At 34.7% G+C, this 21866-nt stretch overlaps 1 protein-coding gene across 6 annotated transcripts in view; it reads left to right on the forward strand.

Moving 5' to 3' along the window:
* CLGN (calmegin) overlaps positions 1 to 18242 on the forward strand; it is a 55897-nt gene extending 37655 nt beyond the window's left edge. For 3 of the 6 annotated variants that reach the window (XM_073805548.1, XM_019926500.3, XM_004316102.4), the window contains 8 exons: positions 1004 to 1193; positions 9224 to 9337; positions 9462 to 9612; positions 11157 to 11372; positions 12523 to 12648; positions 12868 to 13027; positions 14305 to 14405; positions 16242 to 18242. In XM_073805548.1, the coding sequence (XP_073661649.1) occupies positions 1004 to 1193; positions 9224 to 9337; positions 9462 to 9612; positions 11157 to 11372; positions 12523 to 12648; positions 12868 to 13027; positions 14305 to 14405; positions 16242 to 16322 (1139 nt within the window). In that variant the 3' untranslated portion in view covers positions 16323 to 18242. Of the gene's footprint in view, positions 1 to 1003; positions 1194 to 9223; positions 9338 to 9461; positions 9613 to 11156; positions 11373 to 12522; positions 12649 to 12838; positions 13028 to 13132; positions 13220 to 14304; positions 14412 to 16241 lie in introns of those variants that run through there. The other 3 variants (XM_033857348.2, XM_033857350.2, XM_033857351.2) reach the window with 3 other exon arrangements.
* Positions 18243 to 21866: the final 3624 nt, after the last annotated feature.

The raw sequence follows: 21866 nt of genomic DNA on the forward strand, positions 1-21866 counted from the left end.
ATTTGATTTTGATATAAATAATTTGGCATTGTTGTGACTGAAACCTTTGGAGATTATTACTTCAGCATTGCTTTTACAGAAAGTGGTAGCCCATTTACCTAGTTAAGTCAGGATCATCCTGACATTTATTGACAGCTCCTACTTCCTTAACTTACTAAAAGCAAATGTTAGGCAGCTACTTTCATCTACAGTTCTTTCCAAAGATATAAATTATACTCAGTGACTCCCCACCCCATGTTTACAGAAGGGAGAAAGAGCTTTTATTTTGTCATTACAATGATAAGGGAGTCCTTTATGAAACTTTTGGCTTAGGGACTTTTAAAGAGCTAGAATTTACCTCAAAACAAACGTACTAAAGTGTGAGGTTGAATATTTTCAATCATCCTTAAGACATTTTTCACTATAGTGTATGAATCAATAAATTTGAAATGTCAATGATCTTTATAGATTTCTAGGAAATCATAAGAATGTATCAATGTTAAGTTCCTGATTTTGGTGCCCAGATTTGGGTTATATAGGAGAATGTCCTTGTTTATAGGAAATATACATTAAAACATTCAGGGATGATACGGATGAGGTCAGTAATTTACTCTCAAGTAATTCAAGAAAAAATAAAGTTCTTTATAGCATACTTGCAACTTTTAAAGTTTGAGGTCATTTCAAAAAATTATTTTAGAATAGTGAAGATTGGGTTGTATTCTGTAACTATGAAAGAGTGAAGCTGACTGGTCATGTGAGTCCTAAGCTGAGTTAGCTATTGGGTATTTTTTATTTGAGAAGTAATGGAGTGTTTTATTAAAGTATTATTATTACTTAAAATTTTATCTTTGGTTTTAGAAAGCATTATATCTAGTGATTTCAGTGTATTTTGATTTAATATGTTGGTAATTCCTCTATTGTGGTTGAGAGAAAATTTTACCCATGAAGTTTAGGGTAGAAGATTATCTTTAACATGTCATGTCTGTCAATATGATAAGTGTAATATGTTTAAATTGGTCTTTAGTGATGAATCCAGATGACACATTTGAAGTATTAATTGATCAGATAGTTGTTAACAAAGGAAACCTACTAGAGGATGTGGTTCCTCCTATCAATCCTCCCAAGGAAATTGAAGATCCCAGTGATAAAAAACCTGATGATTGGGATGAAAGAGCAAAAATCCCTGATCCTTCTGCTGTCAAACCAGAAGACTGGTAAGCAAAGAATTCAGTAGCAAAGCGTTCTTTGGCATAAAATAACGTGTGTTTATGTGAAGTAACGTGTGTTTAAGTGAAGTTTACAACCAATGAAGCTTATCCTTTTAAACATCAGTACTACTTATTTTGACTATTTTGGGTGAAATTCTTCTCTAAAACGGATTTTGCAGTCCCCTGCCTCTTAATTTTCATTTTAATTACTATTTTAATTTTGTTGCCCTTTTCAATATAGTATTTGTATTTTGTATGTTTTCAATGCTGTGGGGGAAAAAATTCCATGAATCTAAAACACCAACACTTTAATTTCAGTTCCCAGTTTGATCTTTATCATGTATGTGTGTGCATACTTTACATAGTTGCGGTGTATTCAGTTAATGATTAGTTGGCTTAAAAAGCCATATTCTCAGCATCTTATATAGGATTTACTCATACCAGTTTGCTTACCCATAAAATGTTCACTAGCTGAGTATTTGTGTGGTTTCCATTCTACAGGATTATGAATATTTTCCTTAAAAGAAATGTATTCGGTTCCAGATTACCTATAGCTTGAATTCAGATGGTGAGGGATACTTTTATATCTCTCCATTTAACTGAGATATTCTTTGTCCTTCAAATATGTTTTGTAATTTCTCCCTAAAATCTTGTTACCTTTATTCCTAAGAACTTTTTTTTTTCCTGCTGACAGTTAACTCTTAATTATGGTTTTGCTAAGTAGATTATCTGTCTTTATGTATTTAACCCACCCTATTGGTTATCTATTGCTGTGTAACAAATTACCAAAAAACTGAAGACAACAAACATGAACTCACCCAGTTCCTGAGAGGCAGGAATCTGGGAGCGGCTAGCTCCCCGGTTCTGGCTTAGACTCTCCTGAGGTTGCAGTCGAGCTGCCAGTAAGAGCTGCCTGCATCTGAAGGTTTGACTTGGGCAGCTGGCTTCCCACTGGCTTCTTGTAGCCTTTGTCAGGAAGTTTCAGTTCCCTGCCACCTAGGCCTCTCCTTAGGTCAGCTCATGACATGGCAGGTGGCTCCCCTGGAGGGAGTGATCCAAGAGGGAGAGAGCACAACCACAGAAATTGCAGTGCCTTTTATAACCTAGTCTCAAAAGTGACATGCCATCACTTCAGCTGCATTCTGTTTGTCACACAAACCAACCCTAGTACAGTTGGGAGGGGACTACATAAAGGTAGATGTACTAAGTATGAGTAAAAAAAGTTTTATTCTTAGTTTACTAAGAGTTTTTTTTCTCCATGATTGGGTGTTGTATTTTGTAAAACACGTTTTGTGCATCTATTGAGGTGACCACGTGGTTTTTCTCCTTTATTTTCTTAGTGTGGTGAATTACATTGATTGATTTTCTAATGTTGACTAACCTTGCAATCTCCTTGGTCAACAAGTATTGTCCTTTTGATGTTTGCTGGATTCTGATTGCATGTTTTTTTTTCTGTCAGATTTATTGAAGTATAATTTTCATACAGTTAAATCCATTTATTTTAGATATACAGTTCTATGAATTTGGAAAAATATATACAGTGATGTAACCACTACCGCAGTTGTGATGTAGAATATTTCCATCATTCCCCAAAGGCCTGTATATCCTTTTGTAATCAATTCCCTCCTTCCACCTTTAACCTCTGGAAACTACTGATGTGATTTCTGTCCCTTATAGCTTTGCCTTTTCCAGAATATCATATAAGATGGAATTATACAGTATATAACTTTGGTTTCTGATTTCTTTCACTCAGAATGATGCTTTCTGAGATTTATCTGTATTTTTTCTTGTATCAGTAATTAGTTTTGTTTTATTGCTGAGTAGTGTACCATTGTAGGGATGTATCATAATTTGTTTATCCATTCACATATTGATAGAAGTTTTGGTTGTTTCCAGTTTGGGGCAATTATGAATAGAGCTGTTACAGACATTTGTGGTCAGGGCTTTGTATAGACATAATTTTTCCTTTTTCTTCGGTAAATGCCTAGGAGTGTGATTGTACGATAAGTGTATGTTTAAATTTGTAAGAAACTGCCAAACTTTTCCAAAGGGCTATACCATTTTGCATTCCCACCATTATGTAAGAGCTCCAGATGTTACACATTAACAGCATTTGGTGTTATCTGTTTTTTGTTTTTGTTTTTTTTTTAAATTTTATTTATTTATATTTATTTTTGGCTGTGCTGGGTCTTCGTTTCTGTGTGAGGGCTTTCTCTAGTTGTGGCAAGCGGGGGCCACTCTTCATCGCAGTGCACGGGCCTCTCACTATCGTGGCCTCTCTTGTTGCGGAGCACAGGCTCCAGACGCGCAGGCTCAGCGGCCATGGCTCATGGACCTAATTGCTCCGCGGCATGTGGGATCTTCCCAGACCAGGGCTTGAACCTGTGTCTCCTGCATTGGCAGGCAGATTCTCAACCAGTGTGCCACCAGGGAAGCCCTGTTATCTGTTTTTTTAACTGAGATATAATTGACATATAATATTGTAATAGTTTACGTGTACAACATAATGATTTGATATATGTATATATTGCAAAATGATCACTACAGTAAGTTTAGTTAACATCCATCGCTTCACATAGTTAACAGCTTTTTTCTTGTTTTGAGAACTTTTAAGATTCACTCTTCTTAACTTTCAAATATATGATATAGTGTGGTGAACTGTAGTCACCACACCATACCTTACATCCCCAGGACTTATTTATCTTATAACTGGAAGTTTGTACCTTTTAACCCTTTGGTATTATCTGTTTTTGTTTTTCTGTTTTTCTTTGAATATTCTAAAAGGTTTGTAGTGGTATCTAATTGTAGTTTTGATTTACATTTCCCTAGTGACTAATCCGTAATCTCCCTAGTTTTCATTTACTTGCCATTCATATCAGTTTCTTTGGAGAAGTATCTTTTCAGTTTTTTCCCCTGCTTTATTTGGGTTATTTTTTTGTATTCAGTTATGAGTGTTGTGTCAGTTATCTAGTTCTGTATAACAAATTACCCCAAAATTAAGTGGCTTAAAACAACATTTGTTATCTCTCAGTTTCTTGTGATTCAGGATTCTGACTGCAGCTTAGTGGGTCCTTTGGCCCTGGGTCTTTCAGCTGCAATTAAGATGTCAGCTGGGGCTATAGTCATCTAAAGGCTCAACGAGGAGCTAATCCAGTTTCAGTTTCACTCAAGTGGCATTGGCAGGATTCAGTCTCTCAAGGGACTGAATTGTTTTTGGACTGAGGGCCTCGGTTCCTGGCTGGGTGTTGGCCAGAGTCATCCCTTGGTTCCTTGCAATCTAGGCCTCACCACAGAGTATCTCACAACAGGGTAGCTGTCTTCAACAGAAGCAAGGGAGAGGGGAAGGGAGGGGAGAAGACAGTGCGAAGAAGATGGAGGTTACAGTCTGTACTGGGTTAACACTGTCCTCCAAAATTCCATGTCTACCCAGAACCTGTAATTGTGACTTTATTTGGAATTAGGACCTTTGCATCTGTAATCAAGTTAAGATGAAGTAATACTGGATTAGGGTGGGCCCTAAATCTAGTACTACCGGTGTCCTTGTAAGAAGAGGGAAATTTGGACACAGACACACAGGGAGAACACGATGTGACAACTGAGGCAGAAATTGCAGTGATGCATCTACAAGACACGGAATGCCAAGGGTCGTCAGTGGCCACCAGAAGCAAGGAAGAAACAAGGAAAGATCCTGTCCTGGAGCCTCCAGAGAGAGCATGGTCCTGCCCAAAACTTTGATTTCAAATTTCTAGTCTCCAGAATTGTGAGATAATAAATTTCTGTCACTTTAAGCCACCCAGATTGTGGTGTTTTGTCACAGCAGCCTAGGGAAACTAATATACAGTCTTTTATAACTTAATCTTGGAAGTAGCATACCATTACTAATTTCTGTTCATTAATAGCACGTTATTAGGTCCCACCCACACTCAAGGAGAGGGGACTTCACATGGACATGAATACCAGGAGGTAGGATCATTGGAAAACAATTTCAGAAGCAGCCTACCTCAGTCTGAGATTGCCAGTGCCAGAGTCCCTGAGGTGAGGACCCGGTTAGGTGGCACCCAGATTTCGCAGTACAGACACCGCAGTAATAAATGTTACTTTAAGCCCCTAAGTTTTGGGGTAATTTGTTATGCAGCAATAGTCAATTAATATAGATAAGCAGTATGCAATATTTCCTTTCACTCTGGGGCTTGTCTTAATTTTCGTAACAGAGAGCAGAAGTTTTAAATTTTTATGAAGTCTGGCTTGTCAATATTTGTCTTTGATGATTCATGCTCTTTGCATCTTACTAAGATAAGATGTCTTTGCCTAAATGTGACAAAGATTTTCTTTTGTTTTCTAGACAAATAGTTTTGACTAAAACTCTGTTCTGAGTTAATTGTTCTATGTAGTGTGAGGTATAAATCAAGATTAATTTTCAAAAATATGGGTGTCTAATTGTTCCAGCATCTCTTATCATCCATTTAATGTCTAATGATCTGTACTGCTGTCCCCTCTTTCTTTTCTGATATGGCAGTTAGTGTTTTTTCTTGATGTGTCTAGCTGAGGGTTTATCAATTTTATTGAGCTCTGTGGAGGACCAGCTTTTGTTTTAGTTTTTTCCCTTCCATTGGCCTTTTTTCTATTTCATTATTGCCTTCCTCTTCTTACTTTGGACTTAATTTGCTTCTCTTTTCTACCTTGTTAAGGTAGAAAATAATTTTCAATAGAAGCAGCTGTAAAATTTCTCTAAGCACTGTTTTAACTAAGTTCCACAAATATATATTCAGTTCATACTGTTATATAATTTCCCTAGTGATTTTTTCTTTGAATCATGTATTTTTAAATGTGTTGCTTTGTTGTCAATTATTTATGGATTTTCCAGATATGGTTTTCATTTTAACTCCCAAGTTAATTCTATTGTGGTCAGAAAACATTCACAAATATCAATTACATCAGCATTGTTCAAAAGCTTTTATATTCTTAACGGTTTTCAGTCTGTTCTCTTACTGAGAGAAGAGAACTAAAATCTTCAACTATGATTGTGGATTTGTCTTTATCTCCTTTGAGTTCTTTTAGTTTTTGCTTCAAGTATTTTGAAGATCTGTTACTAGATCAATTCACAGTATTTCATGACCTCTTGAGGAACTGACCTTTTTATTATTATAAAATGTCCTTCTTTATAAACTCTTATAATACTCTCTGACTTGAAGTCTACTTGGTCTGATATTAAATCAGCACTCCAATTTTCTTTTAAGTCATGTTTCCATTGAATATTATTTTCCATTATTTACCTGTAACCTGTATATGCCTTTCTTTTTCAGGTGATTTTCTTGTAGGCAACTACATTTGGGTCTTGCCTTTTAATTTGAGTGTTTTAAACCATCTACATTTAATGCACTTATTGCTGTGGTTGGGTGTAAACCTACCATCTCACTACTTGTTTTTTCTTTGTCCCATATATTCTGTGGCTTTTTATAAAATGTTTTTCCTGGCTTTTTTCAGATTGAGTTATATTTTATTTGAGTCTTCTATTTTTTCTTCTCTATTGGCTTTTTGGCTTTTCATCTGTAGTTGGTTGTTTTGCCGGTTGCTCTAGGGTTTGCAATATGCATCTTAAACCTATTTCAGTCTACTCTCAAATAGTGTTATGCCACTTCATGTCTAAGTTAATCATATGAGAGTCTTATATTTTCTCCCGTACATCCTTCATGCTATTATCATACATTTCCTTCTTTATATACTGTGAAGGCCATGCATATTTATTCTTCAATCAGTCTCTTTTTGTCAGACAGTTATGAGGGGAAAAGATCTTTTATTTACCCACATATTTACCATTTCTGGTACTCCCCTTCTTTTGTGTAGATAGAAATTCCTGTCTGTTATTGTTTTCCTTCTGCTTGATAAACTTGTCTTAATACATTGTAGTACATACCTGTTGTCATTGCATTCTCCTAAATTATTTGTCTGAAAATCTCTTTATTCTGCCTTCATTTTTGAAGGATTTTTCACTATGGGGTTATAGGTTGATAGTTATTTTGCAACAGCCATTCCTTATCATGAGGCTCACACTGATTCTGATGAGAAGTCAGTTGTTATTCTCATCCTTGTTCTCCTTTACCTAATATGTCATTTTTTTCTATTTGGTTTTAAGATTTATTTTCACTGTTACTGGTTTTCAATAGTTTGATTTTTGTTGTGCCTTGATGTCATTTGCTTGTGTGTGTGTGTGTATATTTGCCTTGCTTTGGATTCTTTGAGTTTTTTGAAATGTGGGTTTATAGTTTGTATCAAATTTGGGTAACATTTGGCCATTATTTCCTTAAATATTTATATATGGCTCCCCATCTCTTTTTTGGGATGCCACTTAAATGTGTGTTAGACTGCTTTATGTTTGTTACACAAGTCACTGAGAATCTATTCATTTTTTAAAACCAGTTTTTCTCTGTGTACTTCATTTTGGAAAGTGTCTATTACTATTTCTTCAAGTTCTTGTTGTTTGTAAACGTTGGGGTTTACCACCTATTCAAATAGAACGTTGCTCCTGGAAAACCAAAAGTGTTAACTTGTTGACTGTCTTTTAGATAAATAGGGGTACTGGTTAGCAGTGAAAATGTCTTTGCCTTAAGGGAAATAGTATAGGGAAGTAACTTGTGCAAGGTAGGAAGAATAGTACTTTTTAAAAAAAATTAATAAGTCACTTATTAGTGTATCACTTCCATGAATTCATGCTATCAGAAAAGGTAGGACTACATCCCTCCATGTGGGCTTTCTAACATTGCTTCACATTTGTTTGCCCATAAAGAGTAGGGCTGGGAAATGAGAGAAACTGTACAATGAGAGAAACTATATACCAACCTCATTCTGATTGGTGAAATGTGTGAGAATTTTTTTTATAAAGTGCTAAAAGAGATGCACCCTTAAATTTTAAACCCCGGTTACTCTGAGCCCTCAGAGACCCTAAGGTAACATTAATAACAGGCAAGTACAAGTCTTTACATACATAGATTTGATTATTTCAGTTTGTTACTCAGTCTTTACATATATATTGTTGATTATTTCAGTTTGTTATTCAAGTTTTGTTTGGAAAATCGTAATGTAGCTTATTTAAAATTTTTACTTTTCTGTAAAGACGAAAATTATGTTAGTAATTCTATTCACTACTTACTGTGACTGTGTTTATATACTTCAGAATTTACTAAGTGTTATTTTTTAATGAAAATATAAAAATTACTAGAATTAAATATGGAGAGTTTTTAAAAAATAATATTGGAGTAGGGAAGACCTTTCCAAATATGACATAAAATTGAAGAATCATAAAGGAAAATGTTAATAAATTTCAACTACATGAAAATAAATGTTTTACATGGCAAAAAAAACCAAAACCTCACCATGAGCTACATTAAAAAATGCATGAGAAACTGGAAAAAAAATTTACTTCATATAGCTGACAACTGATTTCTTATTAATTTCTAATATATTCCAGGATATTAATTATAGCATTATTCGTCATAGTAAGTTTTTGAAAACACTATTCTTAACAATAGATAGATTAAATAATGATATATTCACAAAGTGTAAAACTATGCAACTGTTAAGAAGAATGAAGCAGATATATATTTATATAAAACAGAGCTCCTAGAACAGTCTTGACATGTAGTAGTCATCCCATATATGTTTGTTGATGAATGAGTTTTTAAGTGAACAAAAACAAGGTCTAACATACTCTGTATAGAGTGCTATCATTTGTGTAAAAAAAGTATGTGTATATATATATATATATATATATATATATATATATATATATATATATACACACACACACACACACACACACACATATACACACACATACATATGTGCATGTATGTATAGAACATAACAAGTAATATATATAAAAAAGTGTATAGTAGAAGATTTAGGTGGATGAGAGAGAGGGGAGGTAGTAGGTACAAAGACAGGGTAGGAAATGCCTTTTGGTACCTTATGAATTTTGTAGCGTGCATTTTTAAACTGCTTGAATAATTAATAATTAGCATAAAATACTGTATTTACAGGGATGAAAGTGAACCTGCCCAAATAGAAGATACAAGTGTTGTTAAACCTGATGGCTGGCTTGATAATGAACCGAAATTTATTCCAGATCCTAATGCTGAAAAACCCATTGACTGGTAAGCATTCTTCATCTTCAAATGTCAATTTCATATGTTTCTTACTTGCTTTTTTGTTACTAGTTTATATGACTGACAGGAGAGACTTGAGGTTACTCCATTTGCTTTGTTCTAATATCCTAAGGAATGAAGACATGGATGGAGAATGGGAGGCACCTCAGATTTCTAATCCAGCATGTCAGATTGGGTGTGGCGAGTGGAGCCCTCCCATGATAGGTAACCCAAAATACAAAGGAGTATGGACACCTCCAATGATAGATAACCCTAACTACCAGGTAATAACCACTTGTTCCAGTCCCATAGTAAACTTTAAAATGTTGTGCTATTTATCTAGTTATTGATAATGTTATGTTAACTTCAGGAAATTTGATTTGTATAATAGTGTGCCTTAGCTATCTTAAGAAGTCAAAGAACATAGTACTCCAACTAATTTATGTTTAAAAACTGAAACATTCCTTATTTAATTTTCTGGGGGAATAAAATTAAGAACTAAAGATAAGTTACTTTATACTATATTTTTCCTTATACTGATGATCACTTTGGAATAAAATTTTATTTTAGAATTAAATATAAGAAGTGACTTCTGATCAAGAAGACTCAGGTTGCACATTTTAGTAATTAAAGTCTGTGCTTAATTAACATGCTCCTTACTCTCTGGTATTATTAAAATTGAATTTTTTTCCCTAATATGAATCAGATATTTTTTGAGTATACCTAGTTTTGGAGGTAGAAGTCCTTATGTTATCCATTTAACCCTCTAGTTTTATCTAATTATTCATTGATATTTTCTAACATTTATTTTATATATACAGTTATATATTCTTTTTGCTCACTGTAGTTTTTCTTCATAGTATTTATCACAAAATGTCTGTTTTGGTAACTTTTTTAACGTCTATCTCCTTCATTAGATTTTAAACACCATAATGCAGGGACCATGTCTGCCTTGATTACCACTGTATCCTAGCATCTGGCATAGTGCCTGGCACAGAATAGACATATGTGATGGTGGAATAAGTCAGTGAGTGATCATATTGTCCAATTTATTTGATTTGGTTGAGTTTAATCATTCAAGATGTAATGGAACTTCTGTGTTGAATAATTGTTCTGAGATTCAACCATGGTTGATTATTGATGCCTATCACAAGTATATGTTGAAAGGTGCGGTTCCATTTTTGCCATACAGTGATCTCTGATTTGAACAATTTTAATGATATCTTGTCTTGAATATCTTTACTAAATGTAAAAAAAAACCCAACTTGTCTAATATAGTGTCAGTTGTGAAATTTAATTACTCAGGTTTCTGTATTGGATTTTCACTCTGCCTCTTTTTTTTTTTTTGGCAGTTTACTTATTTATTTTACTTATTTTGGCTGCACTGGGTCTTCATTGTGGCACTCAGGCTTCTCTAGTTGCAGCGTGCTGGCTCTAGAGCACACGGGCTCAGTAGTTGCACTGCGTGGGCTTAGTTGTGGTATGTGGGATCTTAGTTCACCAGCCAGGGATCGAACCCAGGGCCCCTGCATTGGGAGCACAGAGTCTTAAGCACTGGACAACCAGGGAAGTCCCCTTTTGCAGAGTTTAAAGTCATTGTTCATAGGGAACATCGTGTACAGGATATATTTCATAGGGAACATCGTGTTCCAGATAAGAAGAAACAAGATTTTATTTCTAGTGAATTACTAATGAATTAATTATAAGTTAAAGTTTTCTTTTTTCCAGTTAGTATTGCTAATTTCATTCAACACCAACTACTTCTTGAGTAACATTTATAATGAAATTATTTTATTTGAAAATGTCTTTAAATTATTTTTTCTTGCAGGGTATCTGGAGTCCTCGAAAAATTCCTAATCCAGATTATTTTGAAGACAATCACCCATTTCTTCTGACTTCCTTCTGTGCTCTTGGTTTAGAGCTTTGGTCCATGACCTCTGATATCTACTTTGATAATTTTATTATTTGTTCGGAAAAGGAAGTAGCAGATCGCTGGGCTGCAGATGGTTGGGGAGTGAAAATAATGATAGAAAATGATAATGAGGTACAGTATTTACCATATGGTAATAATAGGATGTGGTCCTGGTTATAGGTTGTACAAATGGCCTTTAAAAAAGGTAAATAAATGTGCAATAATTACTAAATGCTAAAGAAGCATATTTAAATAAATTTATGTAGACAGAGTATTTAGCTTTACCAAATATGATACAGCTTCATTATAAACTAATAATGAATTATATATATGTAAGTCTTCATTTCATTTATTAAATTATGATAGCATAATGGGATTGAGTGCCTTTTGATGGTTATAGAAATGAGACCACTACTACTACTAGAAATGAGACTTAATATCTTTGTCACCTATCAATTTAAGGCCTAAGTGGGAACAGTAATCTAAATATTCTTTATTCATTTTAACTACTTTTCACTTAGAGGAGTATAGAAACTTTTAAAATTTAATATTATTATGTTTCAGTTTTTTTCCCCAAATCTTAACACTACTTAGAAAAGAATAAGCTAAGTATTTCAACACAATGCATCTTGGAGAATCTGTCTTTAAAACGAATTACTGTAAAGAAAAATGTGTACCTCACATTAGGTCTCTTTGGATATTAGCAAAAACCATCAGAAGAGTAAGTAAAGGTAAAGGGATTCTCATTTGGAAACTCTTTTAACTAAAACATTTGATGATTTTAGATTCTATTTTAGTAAGAGAGACAATTTCCTTCCTGAAGGTTGTGTGTAAAATTTGTTAATAAACAAGAAAAAGAAAACACAATGATTATCAGGTTGATTTTTTTTTTTTTCAGTAAGTTTTTTAAATGTACAGGTTGAGTTATCAGAGAGTTGTGTACTTCTAAATGAACCAGATAATACATCCATAAGGAGTAGTTCTATCCTGAAACTTACCAAAAAAGAAAACTGTCCTAATTCTTGCTGGTAGGTTAGCAGTATTCACCTATATAGTATAATGTACCTTCTACTACAAAGTGTCAAACAGCAATGCATGCGAATAATTATTTAAACTTTATGAAGTATAAAATGAGAAAATAAAATATTTTTTATCTTACAAATTCACGATTCCTTAATATAAAACCACCTAGGTGAAATAAGTTTTTTGTTTTTGTAGGCTGTATTTCTGAATGAAGGTTTATAAAATCTTAATTGCCTTTTTATGCTTATTTCTTCTCTAGCCTAGTATATTCAAACAGTTGACGGCAGCTGCTGAAGAGCGCCCATGGCTTTGGTTCATTTATCTTGTGACAGCAGTGCTTCCAATAGCATTAATTACTTCATTTTGTTGGCCAAGAAAAGTAAAGGTAAAGAAAATGAATTTTTGTCAACAGTTAAAAAAAAAAAAAAAAATCTCTTAGTGTTTAGGAGTTCTATATTGGAGCAAGTGGCTCTTAAAAGTGATAAACTAAATTGCCTGTAAGTTTTTACTGATAGTTCACTATGATATCACTTATTGCAAAAAAAATCTTTTTGTAAATAGTGCTTTGCTTTTAGTAAAAATAGCTTGTGTTACACTGCGACAGAAAAGATATGAAGATGCAGAGTTCAAAAAACTGGACATATGTAAACCACAAACAAAGGGAGCACTAGAGCAAGAAGTAAAGGGAGAGAAAGCAGCCCTGGAGAAACCAGTAGACTTGGAAGAGGAAAAACAGCAAAGTGATGGTGAAATTCTTGAAAAAGGTAAGACGATGACGGTGATTTATAATGGGAACAAAGCTGGGCAGAGCTCACTTAAAATAGTAGATTAAGTGGTAAACACTGGCTGTTGCACTTGTTTATTGTCAGATTTATACCATTTGAATCCTCGAGAAGGCGTGACTGGCGAAGAGGAGTAACATCCTTGCCTGGGTTGTACCTGAGCAGACATCCAATGTATGACTTTTGTTTTCTAGGAAGAAAGAGGTGTAAAAATTGTTCAGTTGCTTCAGAACCTAGCAACTATGAATCCCATATGCCATAGCTTGTTTTTGTTGTTGTTGTTTGTTTGTTTGTTTGTTTGCGGTACGCGGGCCTCTCACTGTTGTGGCCTCTCCTGTTGCGGAGCAACAGGCTCCAGACGCGCAGGCTCAGCGGCCGTGGCTCACGGGCGCAGCCGATCCATGGCATGTGGGATCTTCCCGGACCGGGGCATGAACCCGTGTCCCCTGCATCGGCAGGCGGACTCCCAACCACTGCACCACCAGGGAAGCCCTGCCAAAGCTTTTTGCAAAGATTTTTCTCCCCTCCAAGGATGAGATGGGAGGTACAGACCATGGCTTCTGTAGAAGAGTAATCGGTTTAAGGCAGGTGATTGCAGCAACAAAATCCACACCAAGTCTCCCAAGGGCTGTTGTTTATCAGATAATTTATCATGTGGAACGAACAGTTTAATCTCTTGAAAGCATTGCTAAATCATACGTCCCCTTGCCACCCTCTACTAAACTCCAGAAGATGTTAGAACTGAAGACAGCTGAGGCTTTTTGGTGCCTCTCCAATGTGACTTCCTTATGCACATTGAGGTAGCAATAAAACTATTGATATTTGTCAGGCATCCCAAGCCAGGCTCCAGAATGAGCCCTTTATAACCTAAATTATATCTTGAGCACTGTTTTTAACTTAATAGTTGATGCAACAGTTGACTTAAAAAACATACTCCCTCATGCACACACGTATATTTACGTATATGTGTGTACACACACACATACACACACACACACACACATTCTTTGGTTTTCATTTTTACCTACAGAGTGCTTTAAAATTCTTTAAACCTGCCCCTTTCCTCAAATATGATGATTTATTTATAAAATGATAAAATAAATATTTCTATTTAAATTTTATAAAGGTCTAATGGAAGAAATTGCTTATAAATATTGGAATTTAAATACATCCCTCCACTTTTATTTAATACTTTTAAGTAGCAAAATTCTAATTCGAGTTTTTGCCTTTAATAAAATCTATTTAATAAAAAATTCTAGAAGAGGAAGGTGAACCTGAGGAAAAGAGTGAAGAAGAAATTGAAATCATAGAAAGACAAGAAGAAGGTAATAAATCAAATAAGTCTGGATCAGAGGATGAGGTAAGCAACTCTTTAACAGAAAATAAACTAGTTTCTATGTATGACTGTTATTCCATAAAAAAATATTTAATAAAAGCAATCTGGTTTTTGAAGAATTTTTTGCCATATTTCTCCCAGCTTTCTTAAGAGCATACATATTGCTTTAAAATGTATCCTTAAGGAAAGCATGAAAATAATGTAATTTATGTCCTCTTAATGCCTAATGAAACAGTATAAAGTAAGCCTTTGGTTTACAAAATATAAAGAGAGAGCTACGTCTGTAAAAAATGACTTCATTAAAGTGTTTTGTTGAAAGGTGTAATAAGCAGACCATCTGAATATTTAAAAAGTAAGTCTGTTTATTACAAGACAATTTTCTTTTAGCCATTGTGAAAACGTTCTCACTGTCACAGTTATTTACTGTAACATTTTGAAAGATTGCATTCATTGGGTAGTTGAGTACTATGCCTGGTAATGGTGTTTTTCTCAAATCTTTAATAAACTAGTTTTTCATTAACTTGATATGTCTGCCCCCTTTTCCATCCTGATGTATGACAGAACTTTCCACAGTGCCTTTTTTTATAGTCAGTTATTATGGAATCAGAAACCATCCAGGTATAATTCAGAACCCGAGCTTTCTTCTTTCACCTAGTATATACCCCCCAAGCCTGTTTTCTCTGCTTCTCTAGCCCTCTAAGAGCTGCATAACCCCACCTGCCGGTCACCGTCCCCAGCACTCTCATAGCTTAGAGTTAGGTAGGATAAAGGTCCGTTATGCCTGGACTGTTGCATGTGATGAGATAAACTTGCTATTTTGTTTATTTGAAGAAATCTCCCAGATAAACTTCTGTTGTTATTGTTTTAATTGTTTTCTAAAGCTTATTCGGTACATATACCTGGTTACTGGTCTTAGCTGCCTAGTGAGTTTTTTTTAAATGGGCTTTGGGGCTCATTATCTAGTATGAATATCTTTATTTAGAGGGAGCTGGGTGAAGATAATTTCTTTCAGAACAGAGTTTTAAGCAGTCCTTGTTTCCCGCCGTCACTCTTTTAATAATAATATTTGGAATCATTCACTGAATGTGTATTCTAGTTATATTTTGCTTTGTAAAATATTTTGTGTACTTTTAAAAGTATCTAAATCCCATCTTTTCAGTCCTTTAATCTTCTTATATGTTTGTCAGTGAGCTAACATAAATCAATTTTTATATAATATAACCTTTAGAAATAATTATAACTATTTTGTATAATACCTGCATTATTTTATTGTTATACAAGTTTAATTTATATATAAATGATTATTCTGGAAGGATAGAATTAAAGGAGAGAAAAAGCCCAAACCATAAGTTTAATGTTTCCCTTTCCTCTCTGTTAATTTTTCTCAAAGTGTTAGGTACCAGAAGTTCTGAAAAAGTCTCTGTAAAACCAGCTCAGCAATTCATTACTTACAGAAACATTGTGATGTATAGTTAATGCTTAATATCCCACAATGAAAATATCATGTAACCTTTAATTAACCATGACATTAGATTAAGTTGTAAATCATGAAGTAAAATCATGAATTGAGTTATTAGCATTATTCCTTGTCAGATGCATATTTGACAAACAGTTATTCTAAAAATGTAATCATGGCAAAAGATGAACAAATTGAAACATCAATTTACCTACACGTTTTTGATCAGTTATTAAGTAAAGGACCATAAAAATAAAGATATATATATATATATATATATATAAACAAACATAAAGATGTTTTGTTAGAAACATGTATTTTAGAGAATAAGAAATACATTATTTACTATTCTCTACTAGTTGCCCACTGTATGAAAATAAACGTTTTCATATTTTTTTCCCTAGATGAGGGAAGCAGATGAGGGCACAGGATCTGGAGATGGGCCAGTAAAGTCAGTACGCAAAAGAAGAGTACGAAAGGAGTAACCTGTATTCAAGTATTTTTAATTCCTAAGAGAGAGAGTTGGCATTCTCAAGTGAACTAGACTCAATCTGCACATCCTGTTTCTACTATCTAGCAATGATATTCTTTCAGACATTTATTTTAATCTTATTTTTCAGAAAAAAAAAAACTTTGAAGTTAACCTGGTCTTTGAACTTAGAATAAAAGAAAAGTGGCACATTACATGTCAAATTTTAAGAGATTAATAGCATTAGAAGTTACACAGTTTTAATAGTTTGGAGAAAGTTTTGGTTTCTACAGAGCAAAATAATATGCAGCAACTTCACTGCTATTGGAAGAATCAGTTATTGGAATTTCCCCTTAAACGGCTATACTACAGTATAACTGGTAGTTCCACAGTATACATAAGAGTGAGTTCTGTTGTACAGAGCTAAATGCAATAAGGTTTCTGTATGGTTGTTTGTTTCTATCAACAATTGAAAGTGTTGTATGTGACCCACATTTACCTCCTTTGTGTCAAATTATAGTTATGGTCCATTGTTCATGTAAATTATAGAGTCCTTTAAAGAGGTGCTTTGTTGACAGATAAATCAACAAAACTGAAATGTCTATGTGTCATTCGTAGAATCACTGGTCAATAGTGCAGCATACTTATACTTGAATACAGAGATAAGAGGTTTATCAAAACGAAATGGTGTACAGATTTTTTTGAAGCTGTTACAGTTGTTTTATGCCAGAATGGCTTACTCTGTTTACAAGATTGCTTATGCCTACATTGCTCTTGAAAATAACATTTAAATATTTTTTCTTCTTTAAATGATACCATCTTTAATAGGTAAATTATTATTGGGGAGTCTTTCTTTTATCTGATCATTAAGAGATTGTAATGGCTAATAGATATCAATCATCATGCTTTGTATTTTTATCTTTTTTCTGACAAAGTCAAATCTATCTTCTGACAAATTCAAATCTATTGTCTCATCTAGCTTCAAAGCTGCCTCTATGGTAGACTATTGCTCCTCTTTTTAAAACACAGTTGACCCTTTAACAACAGAGGTTTGAACTGCGTGGGTCACTTATACACAGATTTTGTTTTCAATTAATTCTATAGAACTACACGGTATGTTGAATCCTCTGATGCAGAATCTGCAGATAAGGATGGTCAACTATGGGACTTGAGCATCTGTGGATTTTGGTATCTGCCACGCATCCTGGAACCAATCCCCCATGGATACCAAGGAACGACTGTAGGTACCAAAAGTCACAGAAGTACATTATAGTAGAGCTGTATTATTCCATTTAACATATTTAAGAATTTTTCATGTTTGGGTGACAGACCCTTTGGAAGGTGATCTAAATCTTTGAGACCATGGAGCTACTTTAATACCAACTATCTAGAGAACGCTATACTAGTTGGGTAATATTTTGGATTCCTTCATGGACATATACATCCCATCCTTGGGTAAGCCCGCCTCCTGTACATCCCCCTCCCCAGTAGTACATTTAAAGCTTATATATAAGGAAAAGGAGCCTCTAGCTTCTCCTCTGACATAAAGGAAGCCAAACACAGCCAGTATAGCCACTATTCACTCCTTATTTCAGGGAGTGAACTGAAAATGAAAATAAGTGCTTTATTCCATTGCTGTGTTCTGAACTTTCCATAAATTGGTGGTGGACAATCTTAATATGTAGTTAACCATACTTTGTATTTATTTAATACTGACTAAACTTAACGCATCTTGCAAGGACTCCCTTTCTTGCTTTGTATTTGGAATGTCCAAGTGAACTAGATACACTGAATGATTCTAGATGAGATTGTTTCTGAAAGTAAATTACTACTTCATGAGATAAATCCTTTCTTAACTTTATGGAAAACTTCTTGCCGAAAAGTGTCTTATATATGATCATTTTTTTCTAAAGATTATTAAAGCTGTTTTTACTTTCTTGGTTGCAGATTAATTTTAACTTTCACATTTGGTTCAACTCCATGAGCTTGTAGTGGTAAAATCTGAGCAACCAGTTTTTGCCAGTTCACTGCTCCTTCCTGTGGATGTACCATGCCTGATAGTTTTAAATTTGTGTATTAGATCCATGCAGTAGACAAAGCATAGAGTCTTCTTTAATAACGAAATGGCTTTTTCCTTTTACCACCGTAATGTGACTTTATTGTTTAAAACGATTTAAGTTTTATCCTTTCCTCTAATAAAGGAGAAAAATAAATGTATTTTGCCCTTTATTTCAGTTGGCCTTTTTAGAGGCTTTTTAACTTGACCAGGCTAAAGTAACTTCCTTTTCCTTGAACATTTTTTTAAGGTAACCTTGCTTCCATTGGTCATTCCTCTAGGAAGATACATACTACTAGAACTAGGAGCCTTTTTAAAGTGTCAGTCTACATTTGCAAAACACAGAGGATAAACCTGCTTACGTGTTAAAATTAACCACTAGCTATGAATATAATGTACCTTGGAAATTTAGAATACTAATTTAGAAAACTAATAGTTTTCAGTGAAAACTGTTTAGAATAGTTAAAACATAAATATATTACACTCTAGGTACCTATGAAGCTTTTTTGTTCTCTTTTCAATTGTGGTTCTGTTTTTAACTTCAGCAGGATTTAAAGATGAAATATCATATGGTTAATATTGGAATAACTACTTAAATCTCATGTAAAGGATTTATTTAAACATAATAGTAGCATTTTCTACATAAATTCTAATAATCTCTTTCCAAATTATAGCTCCCATTTCCATAGTATGACAGCTGTGAGGAGTTAAGGAAATAAAATTATCCCTAATCCGACAGGTCAGATGAAGCAGGTTGATGGGAGAGAAAATGTATTTTTGAATGCATTTGAAGTTTGTAGAGATCCAAATACGTGGAGAAGCAATGGTAATTTTAGAGAAAATGGGCAACAGGATAATTTTTTTAAATGATCTTTTAACACCTAACATAGTATCTTACCACATATTTTGTGTTTCTTAAATGAATAGAGTTTTACGTCTTTTGTAAAATTTTGGAGTAATTTCAAGTTTTAATTACTTAGACTAAACATTTGATAAGCCATCTATAGATAATAATAGAAAATTTAAAACAAGGCAAATACATTATACAATTGATTACAATGTATTACTTTAGCTTCTGTCATCACTCCTCAATACCCCTTCCATTATATGGTAAATTAGGTCCTAAAGCCAACATAAAGTCCGTGTTATAGTAAATATCTTCAAATACCATTAATCTCTATGATTTAAGTGAAATAGACTGTAGCTTGCTTTTAGGATGGAGTACCTAGAGGCAATTAAGTCATTCTTACAATTATTAACCTTTCATTTAGTCACATTCTCTGTTCTTTCACGATGTACAAGTGGTCTCACCAACTAAGTAATACCTGGTCTTTGCTGGCAATTTTGATTATATCAGCATTGAAGAAATATCTGATGACAACCACTAGAGGGTGTTAACTCAAGATAGGGAAAAACAAAATTATTGGGGAAAGTAAAGAAAGACTGCATTCTAAAGAATTAAGATCAGTTTTGCTTTGTTTTGGACCATAAAAGTAACGCTAGAATATATAATTCACCTTTCACTTCTCATTTGGAGAAAGGACTTGATCAGGAATATAAATATGACATCATAAACTGGTTGGAACTGCATGCTTGGATGATTTTGGTTATTTCTCCACAAATTGTTTTATTGTTACACGTACAATTCCAAATTCCAAAAATCTCTGTAAATCTGAAGTTTTTCATGTTTGACATCAAAACTCATTTGGCAGCCAAACCTGACCTCCCTGACAGGCTATCTGTAGTCTTTACTTACGTAACTTAGTATTAAATTCATATATTTCGCTACAAAAATATTAATGTATTTGATTCCAAGTACTGCCCCAAGCTGTACTGGTGTATGAGTCATAATACTTTATGAAATGAAAAATTCCAAATTCTGAAATATCTGGTCCCAAGAGTTCCAGATAAGGGATTGTGAGCTGTATTAACTTGCTATAAGTAAAGTCCAAAGTGAATATAAAGAGGACAAATTTTGGATAGAATACTAGTGTTAGTATTGAGGGAAGTTCTACTGGGAGACCCTGAGGAAAAGCAGGGTCATCATTCCATCCTGCCAGTCATCATTCCACCAGCATTTAGAGCTAGGAAGTATCACTATTAAAAATGTCTTCTGACACTGGTTAAAACAATAAGGAAGACTTTGTTTAGGACTATCGCAATAGGGCCAAGACGATCACCATAGGGGAGAGAGAATGGGCTTAACTCCAGATACAGTGAAGACAGCTGGGGATTTATAGTCGTTGAGCAGAGTGCGTCGGGGGAGGGTTGGTGGATGGAAAATTCCTCAGAGGAGACATCGAGGGTAGAAGGGTGCTTGCCATGCCGATTTAACAGGATTCTTGCTGAAGGCAGGCAGGGTGATCAGATTCACTTAGCAGGATTTTTACTAAAACTGGACTAGGCAGGCTGAAGACAGGGCCTAAGATGAGGCCTAAACAAAGAGGGCTCAGAAGAACCTGGTTAAAGTTTGGTCAAGGAGAGAGTCTTGATCAGAAGCTAGGCACAGTCCCTGTGCACATTGTTTACCACCTGTATTTCTTTTTTTTTTTTTTTACCACCTGTATTTCTAATATAGAAATGACATCCTGAAGATATTGCCATAATGAAAACAGAATATATAGCACTGGTTTACCATTCATATGACGAGCAGGTGGGGCATGTATTTCAGGTAACATTTTGTCACTTAACAGCTGTAGGACAGCAGTTGGATAAGCCAAAATGTGAAATGAATTGGCTGTTCCTTGATGCTTTTAGCAAGGTATCGCAGGAAGGAACTTACCAGTGTCCAAGTAGAGATGGAAGGGAATAGAGAAGGATCACACATATTAGGTACCTCACAAGATTAGAAAAACTAATTGCTTCTGTACCCTGAATAGCAGAAAAGGTTCAAAATGGTTTTATTTTTGAGGTGTGGGAGGTAGAAGGGGAAGGCCAGTTAAGACTTCTCTTCCAAGTGTTAAGGCAATCAAAGGGACCCAGCCCTGCAGTGACACCTGGGTGTTGCAGTCCCAGTGCAGTCTTATTTTCAGTTGGTTTCAAAGTAGCCTCCATTAAAGAGAGGCAGGGTCCTGTGAGGAAGGAAAGCAAGCAAACTTTTGAGAATTTGGTCTAGAAAAGAGCTTGATTGTGATTCCTAGCCTATGGAACTGAAGCATATCGACAACAAGGTTGTTTTTGAGGGAATCGTACAGCCCAAGAAATGTGAGCTTGGCCTACAAACGATGGGCAGCAGACTCACACCAGCGCGAATTGGACTGCTTTCACAACTCCCGTGAGGGGAATGGACAAGGAATAACTTTCCAGTTGGGGGAAGCCATGGAGAGCAATGGGTAAGGGAAGTCCCTTGCCAGAGATTACAGTCAGGGTCTAATCAAGGAACTTCGTCCACTATCAGAGACAGGATCTTCACAGGGTCTCTCTCTCAGAAGTATTCCACAACTGCTTTGATGTGTTTCCCTTTATTCCGTTGTCCAAATTTCGAGTTTTTATTTAGGTATCCTA

Source organism: Tursiops truncatus, chromosome 5, assembly GCF_011762595.2.
Source record: "Tursiops truncatus isolate mTurTru1 chromosome 5, mTurTru1.mat.Y, whole genome shotgun sequence".
NCBI classification, from domain to species: domain Eukaryota; kingdom Metazoa; phylum Chordata; class Mammalia; order Artiodactyla; family Delphinidae; genus Tursiops; species Tursiops truncatus.